Source organism: Ictidomys tridecemlineatus, chromosome 5 (assembly GCF_052094955.1).
Source record: "Ictidomys tridecemlineatus isolate mIctTri1 chromosome 5, mIctTri1.hap1, whole genome shotgun sequence".
NCBI lineage: Eukaryota > Metazoa > Chordata > Mammalia > Rodentia > Sciuridae > Ictidomys > Ictidomys tridecemlineatus.
In genome coordinates, this window is record NC_135481.1 from 90,169,207 (window position 1) to 90,187,825 (window position 18,619).

An 18,619-nucleotide genomic window follows, 5' to 3' on the forward strand; every position below is an offset into this window, starting at 1 on the left:
GGGTCTCATTTGGATTTTTTTTTAAATAAAAATACTCCAAAGAAATACCATTTTAAAACACCAGATCAACCAAAATTATGAATGCTGACCCACTGTGAACAAATGTGTAAAGTAGTACAACCTCTTTGGAAAGCGATTTATCATTATCATTTAAAAATGAACAGTCACAAACTTTTAAATTCCCATCCTGAGTACTTTTCCACAGAGAAGCTACACATGTGCACCATGAAAAAAAAAAAAAAAGAATCTTCATAGGAACATTGGTCAGAAATCTAGAAACAATCTGAATTTCCATGTTTTTTTTTTATCCAAAGGCGAATAGATAAATAGTATTATAACCATTCAGTGGAATATTACAAAGCAATAAAAAGAGTGAACTACAACTATATAGTACCATGTGTTGAACCTTAAAGTGTATTGTTGGTTTTTTTGTTTTGGTTTTGATACTAGGGACACTTTGGTACCCAGGGAAACTTAATCACTGATTTTTATTGAGCAACTCCATACTCAGTGTAGTGATGTTGGGTTGGGAGTACACGTAGGGAGTAAGGCTACAAGAAGGGCTCCTGCCTCTGATGCCTACAAACTTGCTTAAATGGGAGGAAGGCCAAGTGCGGTTGGCTCCATGATTGGGAAGTGCTCCTTCATGGGGTTCCTCCCTACCTCCATGTTTCCTTGTCAGGGATGCCCTGCTGGTAATCCAGTGGAACATTCGGGCCTTCATGGGAGTCAAGAATTGGCCGTGGATGAAGCTCTACTTCAAGATCAAGCCACTGCTGAAGAGCGCAGAGACAGAGAAGGAGATGGCCAACATGAAGGAGGAGTTCGGGCGCATCAAAGAGTCACTGGAGAAGTCTGAGGCTCGCCGCAAGGAGCTGGAGGAGAAGATGGTGTCCCTGCTACAGGAAAAGAATGACCTGCAGCTTCAAGTGCAGGCAGTAAGTCCATGTGATTACCTGCGCATCTCTCCCTTTCTCTCACCCGGATCATAATCCTTTTTATCACAAGGGACCCCAAGTCTAAGAGCTCAGCTCTCCTTAGACCCTGCATATCTCCTCTCTTAAGCACCAGTTTCTTCCCTGTCCTCTTCTCCTAGGAACAAGACAACCTCAATGATGCAGAGGAGCGCTGCGACCAGCTGATCAAGAACAAGATCCAGCTGGAGGCCAAGGTGAAGGAGATGACCGAGAGGCTGGAGGATGAGGAGGAGATGAATGCTGAGCTCACTGCCAAGAAGCGCAAGCTGGAAGATGAGTGCTCAGAGCTCAAGAAGGACATTGATGACTTGGAGCTGACACTGGCCAAGGTGGAGAAGGAGAAGCACGCAACAGAGAACAAGGTGAGGGCAGCTCCCTCTGACTCCAGCCCAGGTCTCCTCAGGATTCCCAGGCCAGCATATCGTCCTGGTCCTTAACATGGAGGTCCCCAGAGATGTCTCCAGACCAGTGACCTTTGACCTTAAGCTGGGATGATTTCGGATTGACAGGTGAAGAACCTGACAGAGGAGATGGCTGGGCTGGATGAGATCATTGCCAAACTGACCAAGGAGAAGAAAGCTCTGCAAGAGGCCCACCAGCAGGCCCTGGATGACCTTCAGGCTGAGGAGGACAAGGTCAACACCCTCACCAAGTCTAAGATGAAGCTGGAGCAGCAGGTGGATGATGTGAGTAGAAAGAATCATGTTCTGTCTCTCTCAGGTCCAGATTTTGCAGTCAACACCAATGGTCAAGGGGGATTCCTGATCCCTAGACCTAAGTTCTATGGCCCCTGGAGATTTTTTTTGCTCTCTTCATTGGGCTAGGTCTCTGAATCCTGTGGGCTCTCAAGATTTCTCTGCTGATTTGACTTCCAATCCCACTGGACTTCACGTTTAAGTAAAAGCAGATGAACACATATGGATTTCAGGTTTTCTGGATGTTGTTCATTTTCTTCTCCTCACCAGCTGGAGGGATCCCTGGAGCAAGAAAAAAAGGTGCGCATGGACCTGGAGCGAGCGAAACGGAAGCTGGAGGGTGACCTGAAGCTGACCCAGGAGAGCATCATGGACCTGGAGAATGACAAACTGCAGCTGGAAGAAAAGCTCAAGAAGTATGCAGCATGGCAGCCAGGAGGGGTTAATGGCGGTGTCAGGCCTGGTAGTTGGGGCTCAGGGTGCTGCACCTCTTCTGGGTATGCGCACCCTGGACACACTGAAAATGAGGGTGATCACAACCCTCGACCTTCACTGTCTGGGCCAGGAGGGAGGGAGTTTCACTGTCTGGGCCAGCTTGCCATGCTGAGGCAAGCAAAGAGAGTGGGCCCAGAGGAAGGAGGACCACTATTCACCATCCCCATTCTCCTCCAGGAAAGAGTTTGACATTAACCAGCAGAACAGTAAGATTGAGGATGAGCAGGCTCTGGCCCTTCAGCTGCAGAAGAAACTGAAGGAAAACCAGGTGATGTTCTTCCCAGCGCAGCCAAGGGGCAACTCAACCTCCTGAGGCTGAGGGAACTGCTTAGGGTTTTAGACGATGTCTGGAACTCAGTTATCCCTGACTTACAGGCACCCCAGAACACCAGCCTATCCCTATGAGCAAGGATATATTATTTCAGCAACACTATTTTAAGGATGAATTGTACCTACTAAAAGGGTTTCTCTCTTTGAGATATGCTTTACATCATGGGCTTTCTGCTCTGGGGTTAGTAATGGAACTCAGTTCTCCCCTAATCCTTACTCTGCATGGGTGGGGCAGCTCCTACCACCTTGAGCAAGTCACTTACCCATTCTGATCCTCAGATTCTCTTCTCGTCTGTAAAATGGGACTGACAAAACCCTGCCTTTCAGGACCAAACAAGATAATGTATATGGAACCACTGTGTCAACTAGAAAGCTCCACATAAATGTCATTTTGAGAGTGAAGTTACAGAAGTTACCAACCCCTAGCAAGAGAGTATTCTTTCACTATAGGCCACGCATGCTAGTGCACACCTGTACTCCCAACTGCTCAGGAGCCCACAAGTTTGAAGACAGCCTTGGGCAACACAGCAGGACCTATCTCCAAAAAACAAAAACAAAAACAACCCAGTCCAGTCTCTCTTACCTTTAACGTAACTTGAACTTTAATGTGTTTTTAGCAATGGGTTTGTCAAACAAGCCCTGGAAACCTAAAGATAGGCACTGTCTCCATGGCCATATCTGGACAGAGTGAAAACAGACACTCAGCTACCAGGGGCAGGGCCTTGTTCTCTCATTTTCTGAGTAGGCTGCAGCTTATAGAAAGAACTGGTCTCCCCTCAGCACAGGGGGTCCTTGGCTCAGAGTACAGGTAACGTGTAAACACAATTTCACTCCTTTAAGCTATTCAGGGATTCCCCTCTCATCTTTGGTGCTCTTTCTGGGGTTTGGCCAGAATATTGGGCCATTCCTGGGATCTTCTATCCTGGTGCGGGCAACTTCCTGTTTTTTTGTTTTTTTGTTTTTTTTTGGACCCAGAACAAGTGTTGTTATCCTCACCAGGTCTTGACATGAGCTGTGGCTTCTCCCCTCCCTCTTTGCGTTCTTGAGCATAATTTCCAACTTCTCCATCCCAGGAACAGAAGCATAGGTCCCCTCTCTCTTCCTCCCAGGACCAACCCTGTTATCCATTAAAGCCACCTATTTTCCCAGATGAAGGAAACATCAACAATCCTCCTCTTTGCTTCTAACTAACCAAACAGCAGATCAAAGTGGTAGATGGGACATTCTCCCAATTTGGTCCCAACCAGGGCTAAGTCCAGAGCAATGAGATAGGGGCACAATAAAGAGGAGGGGACTCTGCTAGCTCTCACCTGAACTAAAGGGAGAAAACAAGCTAGAATCCAGTCCTGGTCATAAATAAGTAAGCCCTGAAGAGTGAGGAATATGGTTGATCAGACTTTGTCATTAACTTGGAAAATTACAATAGTATTTGATTGTTCTGAGGCAATTGAAATATTGTTGCAAACATTTGTAGAAATACAAGCACCCTCTGTCCTATCTAATGGTAAGGGGAGCACAATATGTGGACTCTGAGATTCCTGATTTCATGGGATCTCATGGTACTCCTCAGAGCACCAGCTCTGAGAGTTGAAAGCTGCAGATGCCCAGATGGAGTCTGAGAAGCCCTTAAGAAATGCCTTGAAGGTTTCACTTCAACTAAATTCTTATTGATGGCCAGTGCATTATATGGTGCTTAGCATCTCCCATTATATTATAACAATTAAAAATGCATCCGGACATTGCCAACTGTCCTATAGGGATGCAAAAATTGCCCGTGTTAAGAACCACTGCTCAAGAGGGAGTATTTTAAAGTATTTGGGAGTATTTTAGAGTCTTGGTGGGGCCCAGTGGAAGAGTCTGACCAGCTGGTCTGAGCCCTTCACATCTGGGCCCAGGCACGCATTGAAGAGCTGGAGGAGGAGCTGGAGGCTGAGCGCACGGCCAGGGCCAAAGTGGAGAAGCTGCGCTCAGACCTGTCCCGAGAGCTGGAGGAGATCAGTGAGAGGCTGGAGGAGGCCGGAGGGGCCACATCTGTGCAGATCGAGATGAACAAGAAGCGAGAGGCCGAGTTCCAGAAGATGAGGAGGGACCTGGAGGAGGCCACACTGCAGCACGAGGCCACAGCTGCAGCCCTGCGCAAGAAGCACGCTGACAGTGTGGCCGAGCTGGGTGAGCAGATTGACAACCTGCAGCGGGTGAAGCAGAAGCTGGAAAAGGAGAAGAGTGAGTTCAAGCTGGAGCTGGACGATGTCACCTCCAACATGGAGCAGATCATCAAGGCCAAGGTGAGCCCAGCTCCACTTCTCCTCTCCCTCTTCTCTCGGAAACTGTGGCTTCCTCCCATGTTCTCTCTACGTGTCCTCTCTCTTGTCCTTCTCACTCCCTTCATCTTCCTGATCTTCAGATCCTCTCTATCCTGCTCCTCCCTGGCCCTCACCTCCTCCTTTCTTTAATTCATGCCCCCTCTTCAGACTGATCCCTTTCCACACTGCTTCTGTCTCCCTCCTGCCCTCTGTGCTCTTCCCACCTCTGCCCTCTCTTCTTTCCTGAAGTCTGGTTAACCCAGTCCCTTCTCCCTGCCAACCCTGGCCCTTCCCACATTCACCTTCTCTGTGTCCATTACTGCCTGAAGGCAAACCTGGAGAAAGTGTCTCGGACACTGGAGGACCAGGCCAGTGAGTACCGCATGAAGCTGGAAGAGGCCCAGCGCTCCCTCAATGACTTCACTACTCAGCGAGCCAAGCTGCAGACCGAGAATGGTGGGTGCCCCTGACCATCCCCGCTCCTGTCCTGCATAGGGCATTGGTTTCCCTCTTTCACGGCCCACAAACCCCTCATTCTGCCTCCAGGAGAGTTAGCCCGGCAACTAGAGGAAAAGGAGGCTCTGATCTCCCAACTGACACGGGGGAAGCTCTCCTACACCCAGCAGATGGAAGACCTCAAGAGGCAGCTAGAGGAGGAAGGCAAGGTGAGGCCCAGCTAGGGGAAGTGGGACAGGCTTGATGGTGGCCCTGAACATTAAACCTCAACTCCAGAACTAGGTCTGGAGAGACTGGCTCAAAAGTACACACCTATAATCCCAGCTACTTGGGGGGGCTGGGGCAGGTAGAACACAAGTTTGAGGTCAGCCTAGGCAACTTAGTGAGATCCTCTTAAGATAAAAAGAACTGGGGATGTAAGCTCAGTGGTAGCGTGCTTACCTAGTGTGATGAGCCCCTGGATTCATTCACCAGTTTAAAAAAAAGGAAGGAAGGAAAGGAGAGAGGGAAGAATTGGGCCTGGAGGCTGGAGAGACACCTTCATAATGAAGAACACTCTAGTCCAGATTCTCCTACCTTCCAGCTAAGCGATACCCTGTCAGTGCTTCTTTCCTTGTTTGTAAAGGTGTGGGGTGGGCAAACTGGGAAGCCACTCGAAGACTGAGATTCCACCTCAGCGCTCATGCTGGAAGAGGCTGAGGCTCAATTGAAGGGTCTAGAGAATGTGGGCAAGGATTCCCTCTACCTCTTGGTGTCCACCTCTCCCCAGGCCAAGAATGCCCTGGCCCACGCACTACAGTCGGCCCGGCATGACTGTGACCTGCTGCGGGAGCAGTATGAAGAGGAGATGGAGGCCAAGGCCGAGCTACAGCGTGTCCTGTCCAAGGCCAACTCAGAGGTGGCCCAGTGGAGGACCAAGTATGAGACAGATGCCATCCAGAGAACAGAGGAGCTGGAGGAGGCCAAGTGAGTGCCGAATGCCTCCACCCTGATCCTCAGAGAGGAACAGAGAACCTGGGGTGGAGACAGGCAGAGTGGATATAAGTAAGTGGTTTGGGGTGGGAGTGACAGGGGATGGGTGAAACCTGGCAGGCAATAGAAGTGCTTGAAAGGAAGCCTGGATTCTGCGATCTGTGAGCCCTGGCTGGCCCTGATCCACTTCCTGTGACAGGCGAGCTTTTGGCCCGGGTTATACCTAATGCTCATGTATAAGACGAGCAAAAAGCTTGTTGGTCAGAGGAGCGATCGTCAATCAGCCTGATGAGGGACTGGGAAGAAGTTGCGCAGCCTATGCTGATGAACTGTTCTAGGCACCAGCAGTCTTGGCTCCTCTAGGCTGGGGTTCCAGTGTCCCAGGGAGCTGTGGAAGGGTGTGGGTCTTCCTCATCTGCAGTACCAGCACGAGAGAGTCAACACTGATCCCCACCGTTCCCATGTAGAGTCACACACACACATATTCCCCGGGCAGGAAGAAGCTGGCCCAGAGGCTACAGGATGCAGAGGAGGCCGTGGAGGCCGTCAACGCCAAGTGCTCTTCCCTGGAGAAGACCAAGCACCGGCTGCAGAACGAGATCGAGGACCTGATGGTGGACGTGGAGCGCTCTAACGCTGCCGCTGCGGCCCTGGACAAGAAGCAGAGGAACTTTGACAAGGTGGGCCATGGGTGGGGCCACAGCCAGTGTGTAGGTCTGGAGGGCCACAGGCATGGTACTAGTGCTGAGGAGGAAGGCTGAGCCCAGGCCAGGGGTCTGGAGCACCTGGACATGGGACTGGACGCAGAGGCTGCACACTGAGCCTTGTCCCTTGCAGATCCTGGCTGAGTGGAAGCAGAAGTATGAGGAGTCACAATCCGAGCTGGAGTCTTCACAGAAGGAGGCTCGTTCCCTCAGCACAGAGCTCTTCAAGCTCAAGAACGCCTATGAGGAGTCGCTGGAGCATCTGGAAACCTTCAAGAGGGAGAACAAGAACCTGCAGGGTGAGCGGCCCCAAGGCAGGAACTACAGGGGCAGGAAGGGTCATGTGGGTCAGAGTGAGCCAGGTTTTGAGCTTTCTGACCCTCTCACCCCCAGAGGAAATCTCAGATCTGACTGAGCAGCTGGGAGAAGGAGGAAAGAATGTGCATGAGCTGGAGAAGGTCCGCAAGCAGCTGGAGGTGGAGAAGCTGGAGCTGCAGTCAGCCCTGGAGGAGGCCGAGGTGAGGTGGCCTTCCCAGCACTGCCCCCCAGCCTGTCCTGCTGTCTTCCACCTCACCCTCACCCTGGAGTGACCTTGACCCCAGGACAAAACATATTAGTGAAAGGCTATCTACTGCCCCACTACCCATGACTACCTCTAATGCCAAGGTCTGCACAAAGGGAAATGTCAGTCTTAATTTTAGGCAGAAGGTTTTTTAAAGTTGGAATCTGGCCTCATGATAATCACTCAGACAGTGGGGACCTGAGTTTGAAATGGCTTGAGGACCAAGTTTCCTCTGTGTCATTGGACATTAACCTCTCTGTGCGTCGGTGTCCTTTTCTGTTAGATGACATTAATATAACATACCTCCAAGATTGTGTGTATGATTATTATGAAGATTAACTGATGTGATTTGCTCAAGCACTTAATTTACATTAGCTATTGTTTCTATGCATTTTTAAGGCACTGGGAACAGCCCTGAGTTTGGGACTTCTAATTTTTTTCTCACTCAAGGAGAGGGACCTAGTAAACAAAGAGAGTTTTACATTATAGAAATCCCTCTTTTTTTCTGTGATCTTAAAGTGGGTCGAGAATCCCTGCCATGTTAGTGCCAGGGGTCTGGCATCCGACAGGTTCAAACTCCTCCCTTCACAGAGGAAGACCCATGAGTCAGGAAGCCCAGGAAGTCCAGCACTTCCTCCCCAACAGGATCTTGGGTGCAGGGCCCACCTCCCCATCTCTTCTTCAGGCCACAGTCCTGGTGATTCCTGTCATCTTCTGGTCCTCCCTCCCGGTCCACCCTGGGCCCTAACTGTCGGCCTCAGACCTCTCTCCCCACCCTCCTTCTAGGCCTCCCTGGAGCATGAGGAGGGCAAGATCCTTCGAGCCCAGCTGGAGTTCAACCAGATCAAGGCAGAGATTGAGCGGAAGCTGGCAGAGAAGGACGAGGAGATGGAGCAGGCCAAGCGCAACCACCTGCGTGTGGTGGACTCGCTGCAGACCTCCCTGGATGCAGAGACACGCAGCCGCAATGAGGCCCTGCGGGTGAAGAAAAAGATGGAGGGCGACCTCAATGAGATGGAGATCCAGCTCAGCCATGCCAACCGCATGGCTGCTGAAGCCCAGAAGCAAGTCAAGAGCCTCCAGAGCTTGTTGAAGGTACACAGAGACTCTTGGAAGCAGGAGGTCACCTCATCCAGAAAGGGGATTGGCTTCCATGGGTCCTTTTTAAGGGGACACCAGCCCCCTCCTGCCCTCGGTCATTGCAGAGACCTTTATCAGGTCCCTGCTAAGCTACTGCAATAGGCTCTCAGCCAGGCCAATAGGACAGCCTCAGAGGCCCAGAAGCACCTGAAGACCGCCCAAGCCCATCTGAAGGTAACAGGAGCTGAGGCTTTCAGAAGATGGGGAGCCCAGAGGAATGGTGAAGGCCATAAAAAGTGTCTTGGGCTAACAAAGATGAGAAAGTAGGAGCTGCCTGTCTCCCGGATTTGGAGGCTTGATGATTAGAATGTTCTGGACCAGTCCAGCCTCCAGGATAGAGAATTATTGAGGGAACATGCCCCTGTTTCCTCATTTGACAAGAGGTTGATGAATGTAGGATGGGGTGTTATCAGAGCCAGAATGGGAGGCCTGATGGTACAGGGTCCAGGCCTATTCTCATCATGCTTTCCCCTCAGGACACCCAGATCCAGCTGGATGACGCAGTCCGCGCCAATGATGACCTGAAGGAGAATATCGCCATCGTGGAGAGGCGCAACACCCTGCTCCAGGCTGAGCTGGAGGAGCTACGGGCCGTGGTGGAGCAGACTGAGCGGTCACGGAAGCTGGCTGAGCAGGAGCTGATTGAGACCAGTGAGCGGGTGCAGCTGCTGCACTCCCAGGTGAGGGGTTCAGAGGCTATCATGTGGAACCCTGCTGAGTGTCAGAGCCCAAGACATCTACAGAAACCAGGTGTTCCAAGTGAGCATGTCCAACTAGGATTTCAAATTATTTCACTTGGGCCATCACTCATCTGTTAGTAGCAGCTGACAGAACCACTATTTTGAGAAGTTTTACATATAAAGTCTAGAAAAAGCTAAAGGTGTCATGATTGATTGGTGATGGCTGCCAAAGTCACAAATTTGGGAGTAGTAGAATGCATGCTGTTATTGGATACCCTTGACCTAGAAGACAGCCTCCATTTTGCTCTGTAAAGATGGGAGTCTAAAGAAGTATATCTGAATCTCTTTGCCACCTGAACTACAGAGAGAATACCATTTTCTGCAATTCCATTCACACTATTTTCAATTATACTCTGCAGTGGGTGTTTGTGCCCATCTATTGAAGTGCCCTGTGGAGTTTTGTCTTGTAATTTAATGTGTGTGCATGAATGACACCATCTGATGACCTACTGTCCTCTTTTAGCCCACTCCATTCTTTCTCTAACTATAACCACTTCCAGAATATTGTCCTAGTGTGAAACTTGGTTTTGTTTTCCTTGGATTATTTTCATGCTCCTACATAAACATGCAACTGAAGAGTTCAGGAGTAGAACTGTGGACCTTTTGCTGTTTGAAATCTTTCTTCAGAGATGAGTAGTTTTACATATAAAGTCTAGAAATGATCTGTAGGAAAGGGTAAAACAGGTGCAAATCAATGTCTATCCCAAAAGCAGGGCTTCTTGTTTTAATGTGGCCCCTTTCAATTCTCTCTGGATAGTGGTGTGAAATCCAATAACAAAGTATATGATCGTTTTCTCTACTCATATCTAGAACACCAGCCTCATCAATCAAAAGAAGAAGATGGAGTCAGACCTGACCCAGCTCCAGACTGAAGTGGAGGAGGCAGTGCAGGAGTGCAGGAATGCCGAGGAGAAGGCCAAGAAGGCCATCACAGATGTGAGTCCCCCACCCTGCTCACCCACTCCAGGCCCGTGTCCCCTGGGCTAGGCAGTGAGGGTGTGAAGACTTGACCACACCATGTACCCCCGCTTTCCTGTGCACAGGCTGCCATGATGGCAGAGGAACTGAAGAAGGAGCAGGACACAAGTGCCCACCTGGAGCGCATGAAGAAGAACATGGAGCAGACCATCAAGGACCTGCAGCACCGGCTGGACGAGGCTGAGCAGATCGCCCTCAAGGGTGGCAAGAAGCAGCTGCAGAAGCTGGAGGCCCGGGTGCGGGAGCTGGAGAATGAGCTGGAGGCAGAGCAGAAGCGCAATGCAGAGTCAGTGAAGGGCATGAGGAAGAGTGAGCGGCGCATCAAGGAGCTCACCTACCAGGTACGGGCAGGTGGATCAGAAGCAGATGTGGCAGCTGCTTCACCTGCACACACAGGGCACCTGCTGAGCTGCTGTCCAGGATTGCCGGGCTGCACACCCATCACCTGCTCTTTGAGATATTGTTTGTAGATTTGTTTTTCTTTCTGACCCTGGAGTCAATTCCACTTGCATCCATGAATTTTTGTAGCAAAAATGGAAAATTCACTTCCATTTTAACCAGAAACCTCTTTTAACCAGAATCCCCCCAGAGTTCTTTGTTTAATTCTTTTTTTGCAGTGCTGAAAATCAAATCCGGGGATTTGTGCATTCTAGGCAAGAGGTTTACCACCGATCTATGTTCCCAGCACCCCTGCCCCAGGAGTTTTCTAAAACCCAAAGTTATAAAAACATGGTAGCCAAAGTGCTACCATGAGTGCTACCACGAAAGCTTCAGAATAGTCGGAAATCTCTCCATTTACTACCAGCCTGACAGGGAGACATGAGTCAGGTGATGGGAAAAGACTCGGAGTTCTTCCAGGAACTTCTGGGACCCACCAAAAAAAAAAAAAAAAAAAAGCCTTAGAGAAAAACCTCCACCTGCATAGCTCAGAGCCTTCACAGTCTTCTGGAAAGTAAGACCAAGAAGATGGAGATGTTGGTCCATTTGATAGGTGGATATCAGAGGCATAGGAAAGAGATTATAGATAGAGAACTGCAGATTTTTATGGATAAAGATGGAAAGGGCATCCTAGCACATACATGATATGAAAATAGGAATGATCAAATGACATTGGAATCAGTGATCCTGGTGCCCAGATTTTGGCCCAGGGCAATGTATTAGAATATTAGGCTGTGATAGATTAGAATAATCTGGACAGGGGTGGGGATATAGCTCAGTTGGTAGAGTACTTGCCTCTCATGCACAAGGCCCTGGGTTCAATCCCCAGCACCACACACACACACACAAAAAAAAAATAGGGATAATCTGGACAATGATAATATCCCCTTCTTTCTTCCTTCCTCATTATCTCTCTCTGGTCATCTCAAGAACCACTATGCAATAGCACCCAAGTTGTTCCAGGTGGGAACTCTATCCACCAGATCAAGGCTGGAACAGGCCAAGTGCATCCAAATGACCACATTAGAGAATTCTATTAGGTTCTGAGCCCCTTCCCTGACTTCCAGCATTTGGACCACAAGCCTCATTGCTTTGTGAGTCCCTGACTTAGAAGCTTGCCCTGCTCCTTTGACCTACAGTTAGAAGCAGAGATGGACCCTTACCTACCACCTCCTTGATCTGGGCTATTGGAGGGAGGAAGAGTGGTTGAGGCCTGGGGAGAAGAGTGGAATAGGGAAGACAAAAAGGTAATTGCACTTTCTGTTCTCTGAAAACTGGTTTCTCCCACCCACACACTCCAGACAGAGGAGGACAAAAAGAACCTGCTGCGGCTGCAGGACCTGGTGGACAAGCTGCAGCTGAAGGTCAAGGCCTACAAGCGCCAGGCTGAGGAGGCGGTGAGTTTGTGGTTTTCTCCCTTCTTTCATCAACATACCTACTATGTGTGAGAGCCCATGAATATTTGCCATAGCCAGGCCTGGACGAAGGGTCAAGTCTAATCTTTATCAGACATTAACTGTATATGTCTGTGAGCTCCGAGCTGTGTCAGGCACTCTGAGTTCATGATGTAGTGACCCAGCACCTGCCCCACAGCTGCCCATAGTCCACTCACCATAAACCCGAGGGAAAGCAGTGGAGAGGGACCATTGGTGTTGAAGGCAGGAAGAAGGCCATGGAGTTAGAACCAGGCCTGAAAGGGAATCTGACTAGGCATAACACAGTAAGGAATACATCTGGTGAGCAGGAAAGTGTGGGCATGAGGTATGGATGAGCATATCTATGCAGGAAATTCCAGGGTCAGCAAGCATCTGAGTTATGATTAGAATAGGTGCAGTGAAGCTGGACTCTGGGGTGGGGAGAGAGCCATATCAAAGAGCATGGCATTTATCCTGGGCACTGGATGGCTACGAAATATTCTAAATGCTGGACAAGTTTGAGGAAGGTGTAATGTCAGGTGCATGAGACCCTTTAAGGCTGTTGCAGGAACTTGGGTAAGAAGTGAGTGGTTCAGAGACAGGGAGCTGGTCTCAGGCCCCATCCTCACATCCTCCCCCTCCCCATAGGAGGAGCAGGCCAACACCAACCTGTCCAAGTTCCGCAAGGTGCAGCACGAGCTGGATGAGGCAGAGGAACGGGCCGACATCGCTGAGTCCCAGGTCAACAAGCTTCGGGCCAAGAGCCGTGACATTGGCGCCAAGGTGGGTCTCTCCCTTGGTCTGTACTAGTCAGACAGGAATCTCTGCAGAGAGCCCAACCCCATTCTCTCATCCACTAAACTATAGACACCCCTAACATGGGATCCCAAGATCACTGAAGCCTAACTGCCCCCACTTTCTTTGATGGTTCTGGGGATTGAACCCAGGGCTTTGTACATGCTAGGCAAGTACTCTACCACTGCACTGCATTCCCAGCCCTAACCTCTCCCTTTCTATGGGTGTCTCTCTTGGCTCCTGAAAGCCCTAGTGACCCAGCACCTGCCCAACAGCTGAATCTTCCCCAAACCTTCCTCCCTCTTGTCAGCCGCCTCTCACACCCCCTTTTCCTTTCTCAGCAAAAAATGCATGATGAAGAGTGATGCTGCCTCCAAAACCTGGCTGATGCTCACCCACAATAAAATATGAGACCTGACACTGCTGTGCCTTTTTGTTCTTCCCACCGGAAGCCCATCCTGGATCAAGAGAGCTGGTGGCCATAGCCCCTGTATCAGAGCTGTGGGAATCAAAGCACCTCACATCGTTAGAGGAGGAAACCAAGCCCAGAGAAGTGAGGTGTCCTGCTTGGCAGCATGAGTCCTAGCTCTGCTTGGTCAATCCCAAGGAAGGGGGACAGAAATTTTAGCAGTGGAAGAAATAAAGACACCAACAGGGTGAGCCAATTATAGACAGTGAGATACAGAATTTTGGTGTCAAAGCGGAAGCTACCCTCTGCCTACCCATCTCTGAGGCCACTACCAGCATTAACATTGTCCTGGAATATCTGATCTTTGCAAACAAATTTTCTGCTGATACCCAACATGGTTCAGAGCTGGCCTAGGAGGGAGGCACAGGGAAAGGATGTGGAAAAGGTCCCATTCTAGTTAGCTCCTTGGAAATAGCTCACAGGAATTACCCCCAGCAGCCCCAGGGGTCTGACTCCCAGCCTCTGTGGGTTAGCATCTCCCCATGAGGGTATCCCAGGACTCCAGGGCCAGCCAATGCTGAGCCCATTCAGTATGCAGGGTGGATGAAGTGTGGCAATGCTCATCCATTTTTACTGTCCCACAGACATGGACAAGCACAGAGGCATACACAGGCACTCACCATTGAGCAAGGTTCTCCTGTCTCTGAGCTTTTACTGAGGACCAGTCACATAGTTGCTCAGGGTTCAGCTGGTTTAACTTCCTTTTGCTCAAAGTAAAGCTCTACCCTCCATTGGACTTTTTGACGAGGCTCTCCAGACTACCTTCTCATTCTTTTACCTGGCACCCCGCTCCCCAACTCCACTAGTTGATCTTCTTCTATCCCTCCTTTCAGGTGGTGCCCATCCAATCACATTCCTGCCAGGTCAGCCACCTCATCTTGAGAATTAATTATACATAAAACCTGAGAGCTGTGAGTAGAATCCAGGAAAACAAAATCCAGTTGGTTCTAGACTTGGAGAACCTGCCAGGAGAGGCTGTCAGATCTGATGAGGAGCCAGGGCAAAAGGATAGGAGAACAGAAAACAGGAGGCAGGAAAAGTCAATCCAAGAGAGGAGTGGGCAGGACCCAGGAAGCAGAGCACCACCCCAGAGCTCAAGATCCAAGGTCCAGGCAGGGCTTGGGGACTGGGGCCTGCAACTGTAAGGAGCACCCCAAAAGATAAAAGAAGGCATTTCATAACAGGAACAATCAAGCACTCGGGATAGGGAACAGCAAGTCAGCTGATTGTAGCCACTGAGCTGGGCCCTGTCTTAGACTGGGCAGGGAAATCCTGGCTGCACTGAACTCCATGGACCAGGCCAGGTTGATTCCCAGGCTGTGGGTGCTGCTCCAAACTCTTAGAGCTGAGCTCTCCCATAGCTTTCATTGTGGGAAGCCCTCCACCAGCCTGTCTCCCAATCTGTGAGGGCTCATGGACAAGGCTTCACCTCTGAATGCCTGATACGCAGCACAGGGACAAAATGTGCTCTGAGAAACCAGCAAGCTGAGAAAGAGAGCCCATTGGTGGAGAGAGCTGCAGATGAGGCTGGTCTATTGTTTTCAGAGCTACAAGGGAGCTTCATATCATACTGTATCTAGAACACCTGTCTAGGTGTTAGGACAGCTGGCTTCTAGCCCTAGTTCTGTCAACAAATCAGTAGGTCACTTCTCCTGAGCCCCAATTTTCACTTATGTAGAATGAGGGTATTGACCTGCTGATATCTAAGAGCTCTTCTACTGCCAGCATTTTGTGAATTTCTTCTTATGAAGCCCCTGACTGCCCTCTTCCCTGCCGCCTGCCAGCCAGGTCCTCCCCAAACCACAAGGGGGAGCTCTACACAACCCCGGGGCAAGCACCTCGGCTCAAGCCTACTGAGGTGAGCACAAGTAGATGGGGGGCACCTCCTCACATCAGGACTCAGAATTACAGGTGCCCAGTCACCAGGCACACAACAGAGTGGCCTTGAGCACAGCATTTCAGAAATCTCTCCCTCTGCTACCTCAGGCTGTGGAGCATTTTTTGCTTTGGTGAATGTCTTTAGCTTCTTCAGGCTGGCTCCCACCTCCTCACTGCTTGGACTGGTCTCAGATAGGGATCATGGCCTGCTCCAGGCAACATTCCCATGAATACTACTTGGCATTCCTAATCTGCCTTAATTTCTGGGGAACAAGAAGACTCAATAGTAGGATTTGAATCTTTTAATTTGGGGGCCCAGTTTCCTTCCCTCCCCTCTTCCCCCTCCTCCTCTGGACAGAACCTCATCAGGAACCAGGCTCAGGGCACCAGGCTCCACAGATACATCCCCACTGACTTCTTGGGCAGACGCCTCTGTAGACCTGGTGTGGGGGATGGTGGCCAGGGGGTCAATGAATCCAAAGGAGACATATCTGGGCTTCATGGTTCCCTGTGTCTGGGCGGGCTTGGGAGACAGCCCAGGAGTCACTGCTGAGTCCCTGTGAAGATGGAACCAGGCATGGAAGCCATGTCAGGCTGGGGCAGCTAGGGTGGGGATAGGGGCATCTCAGGGAGCAGACTCACCCTGGGTGGCTCTGGGTGCCATCTCAGTCTGGTAGATCTTCAAGGCATCGTAGGCAAAGACCGATACCAGGATGATACCAAACACCTGTGGGAAGAAGGTCAACATGGCACAGCAGAGGCTATTGAGCCATCGGACCAAGAGAGAGGGAGGTGGATGTACAGGGAGAGGGGTGAGCCAGACCCCAGGCATTGGCTTCCACTTTGGACACAAGAAATGTCCAAGCATCAGCCAGAGGTCCTAAGGAACCAGAGTGCCCCACAGGACTGGACTCACGAAAGCAGCAATGGCAGCCCCTTCCCTGGAGGTCACAGCAGCAAAGGAGACCACGAGGAAGATGATGATGGCACTGAGGCAGCGGAGGAAGTCCTGGGGAGCCAGGGATGTCAGAAGGCAGGGAGAAATCACCCAGAGGTTTACCAGGCTAGTCAGCAGCCTGACCCTCGGGGACCCTGAATTTCTATATAGGGATGGCCCTGGACACTTTCAAGAGAGCTCACAATGCTATCCAGGGAATAAGAACAGAGTCCACAGCAGCCAAGGACTGGGCAGAGTCAGCCCAAGCCAGTGGCTGAGCTTCCCAGCCTGCAGGCCCAGGCAGGGCAGGGCTGAGGCTGGGCCTCTGGTGAGCGGGAGGGCAGACTTAAGGGATGTATATCCTCCTTGTTCGCAGGGACCCTGTAGCTGTGAAATCTGTCTGGGTAAAAGCACAGTGTGGAATACAGGGCATAACCTGGGACAAAGCCCAGCTGGGTGTGGAAGTGGAGGGGAGCTGGGAGAAGAGAGGAAAACTCAGCAATTGGATAGAAGGATGGACCAAGATGGGGTGAGGGAGGCAGGGTTCCTCACCAGACAGGGCCAGTTAAGCTGGTCGAAGCGCTGGTAGTACTGGGTGGCGTAGAAGAAGAGGAAAGTGAGCGTGATGAGGAACTCCAGCAATGCCGCGGCCATATAGGCGGAGATGGAGGCCGTGAAGCAGATGAAGATGATGAAGGTCAGGGCCTGCAGGACCGAATGTGGAGATCTAGCCAGGAAGGGGACACATGCACAGGCCTGACCTTGGCCTTTCCCTCCTCGGGAACCCCACAGGCTGGCACCCACCTCCCATCCTTGGAGAGGATAAGGAAGAGCTCTGGCATGTCTCCCGTTCCTGGTGTCGGGGACACCATTCCAGGCATTTGACCATAGAGGGCCATCTCTAGCCCCAGGGACCCCAGTAACCTTAGCAGTTAGGCCAAGCTGCACAGCTCCAGGGAGTATGAGCCTATGGTGATCCTCTAGAGTGATGTCCCCCAGGAGTACACAGTAGGCCTCTGGAGTTGTGCCCACAAAGGCCCTGCACCTCAGGAGGTGGCCCCTGGCCCACAATGCTCTTCCCACTCTCAGATGTCCTAAACTTCTCTGATGAGAACCAGAGCCTTTATTCCACACCAAGAGAGAAGGCTTAGAAGGCAGGTGCTCCCCAGCTATACAGGATGACAGAGAGGCAGAGGCCTTGCTAAGGAACTGGGGGAAGAGTCTTCCTGAAAATAGATGTTCATGGGCAGCAGCCAGCAGATAAAGCAGAGCTGTAGGAAATCTGCCCTTTTTGGTAGTTGGGTTTCCTAGGCATGCCAACAAGTGGTCACCCTGGAGGCTGGGAAAAGACAAGCCAGCTTTTTATCCCTGTCCTATCCCTATGTCCAATCCCTCCATGTCCCAGGAAGCTGCCCTTTTGTCTAACTTCAACCCATCCTGCTGCAACTGAAACCTGCTCCAAATGGAGAGGCAGCAAGAAAGCTGAGCAGGAGATGAAGAAGGTGCAGCTGGAGACGGGAGAAGCTCGAAAAGAGAATTGCTGGGCTGTGAACCTGGGAACCCAGCTCAAGGCTGGTGGGCCAGGGAGCTGGGGATGGGGGAGACAGAAGCACCAGATTGGGGAGGCAGCTGTTACCAGCTCAGTTTCCAGCAGGATGCCTTTGAGAGAAGAGAAGAAGGTCTTGTCCACAGCGAAGCCCTGGAGCTCTGCAGCTGCCCCCTCCTCAGGGGGCCGGTCCCGGCGATTCCAAGCACTGAACATCTCCGTGGGGACCACTGGGCACCGCCCCACCCACCCACACACACACTGCCACCAGCCCAGGAAGGGACCCAGAAACCCTGCAGGATGAGAAAGCAGACAGGAGCAAGAGCCACTTGGATAAACCTGAAAGTGAAGCAGAGAGGTCTGCTGGGGGCCCAGGAAAAGGCAGCCGCTGGGGAGGCCTCCCAGATGGGCCTTCACCAGGCTGCCCAGAGAGCCTCTGCTGTTGCCTGCACCAGCCCCCTAGGAGGACGCTGGGAGGGCTGAGAGGCGTGGCCAACCCCTCCCCTTACTGGGAGCCCAACCCAGCCTGGAAAAGGGGAGAAGGAAGACGGGGAAAAGGAGGTCAGAAAGAAACTACAGGAGCTGGGAGTAAGCATTAGACAGGGGCAAGAGTAAGACACCTCACAACACCTCTTTGACCTAAGCCTGAATAAGTTTATTTCCCCCTCCTATAACCTTAACCCTCTTCCTTGGCTGGTCCTTTCTCCCTTGTCCTTTTAAGGAGGGTGAGAGCTGGAGCCCAGCCCAGGCAGCACCCTCAGGACCAAGCTGCAGCAGAGGACAAAGGCA

At 51.1% G+C, this 18,619-nt stretch overlaps 2 protein-coding genes across 5 annotated transcripts in view; one reads left to right on the plus strand and one right to left on the minus strand.

Annotated features, from left to right (window-relative positions):
- Positions 1–13,418, plus strand: part of LOC101976892 (myosin-6) — a 23,223-nt gene extending 9,805 nt beyond the window's left edge. The window contains exons 19-37 of the mRNA XM_078050328.1: positions 683–938; positions 1,097–1,339; positions 1,487–1,663; positions 1,943–2,088; positions 2,345–2,435; positions 4,393–4,782; positions 5,130–5,256; positions 5,347–5,465; positions 6,026–6,222; positions 6,725–6,908; positions 7,066–7,231; positions 7,326–7,450; positions 8,281–8,589; positions 9,111–9,314; positions 10,185–10,310; positions 10,418–10,693; positions 12,092–12,187; positions 12,854–12,988; positions 13,342–13,418. Of these exons, the coding sequence (XP_077906454.1) occupies positions 683–938; positions 1,097–1,339; positions 1,487–1,663; positions 1,943–2,088; positions 2,345–2,435; positions 4,393–4,782; positions 5,130–5,256; positions 5,347–5,465; positions 6,026–6,222; positions 6,725–6,908; positions 7,066–7,231; positions 7,326–7,450; positions 8,281–8,589; positions 9,111–9,314; positions 10,185–10,310; positions 10,418–10,693; positions 12,092–12,187; positions 12,854–12,988; positions 13,342–13,365 (3,391 nt within the window). The 3' untranslated portion in view covers positions 13,366–13,418. The remainder of the gene's footprint in view (positions 1–682; positions 939–1,096; positions 1,340–1,486; positions 1,664–1,942; positions 2,089–2,344; positions 2,436–4,392; positions 4,783–5,129; positions 5,257–5,346; positions 5,466–6,025; positions 6,223–6,724; positions 6,909–7,065; positions 7,232–7,325; positions 7,451–8,280; positions 8,590–9,110; positions 9,315–10,184; positions 10,311–10,417; positions 10,694–12,091; positions 12,188–12,853; positions 12,989–13,341) is intronic.
- Positions 123–18,470, minus strand: Cmtm5 (CKLF like MARVEL transmembrane domain containing 5). 4 transcript variants are annotated; one of them, XR_005729008.2, is made up of 7 exons: positions 17,921–18,316; positions 16,837–16,989; positions 16,264–16,356; positions 15,990–16,074; positions 12,875–13,029; positions 10,469–10,609; positions 123–8,469 (listed from the first exon to the last, which is right to left on the minus strand). XR_005729008.2 is itself a non-coding variant. In XM_005338755.5 (5 exons), exons 1-5 carry the CDS (start codon positions 18,044–18,046, stop codon positions 15,891–15,893), a joined length of 471 nt encoding a protein of 156 aa, XP_005338812.1. In that variant the 5' UTR covers positions 18,047–18,307; the 3' UTR covers positions 15,635–15,890. The 4 variants fall into 4 exon arrangements, 2 of the variants coding, with proteins under 2 accessions (XP_005338812.1, XP_077906452.1); XR_005729010.2 differs by lacking the exon at positions 16,264–16,356 and having other exon boundaries at positions 17,921–18,470; XM_005338755.5 differs by lacking the exons at positions 123–8,469; positions 10,469–10,609; positions 12,875–13,029 and adding an exon at positions 15,635–15,904 and having other exon boundaries at positions 17,921–18,307.
- Between the last annotated feature and the right edge of the window lie 149 nt (positions 18,471–18,619).

Bases quoted from the DNA above. Each gene is read 5' to 3' on its own strand.
- Cmtm5 (XM_005338755.5), bottom strand. From the start codon at position 18,046: ATGTTCAGTGCTTGGAATCGCCGGGACCGGCCCCCTGAGGAGGGGGCA. The intron at 16,990-17,920 runs GTAACAGCTGCC...TCGGTCCTGCAG, and splicing joins TCCTGCTGGAAACTGAGCTG to GCCCTGACCTTCATCATCTT. The intron at 16,357-16,836 runs GTGAGGAACCCT...CTGGCTCCCCAG, and splicing joins AGCTTAACTGGCCCTGTCTG to GACTTCCTCCGCTGCCTCAG.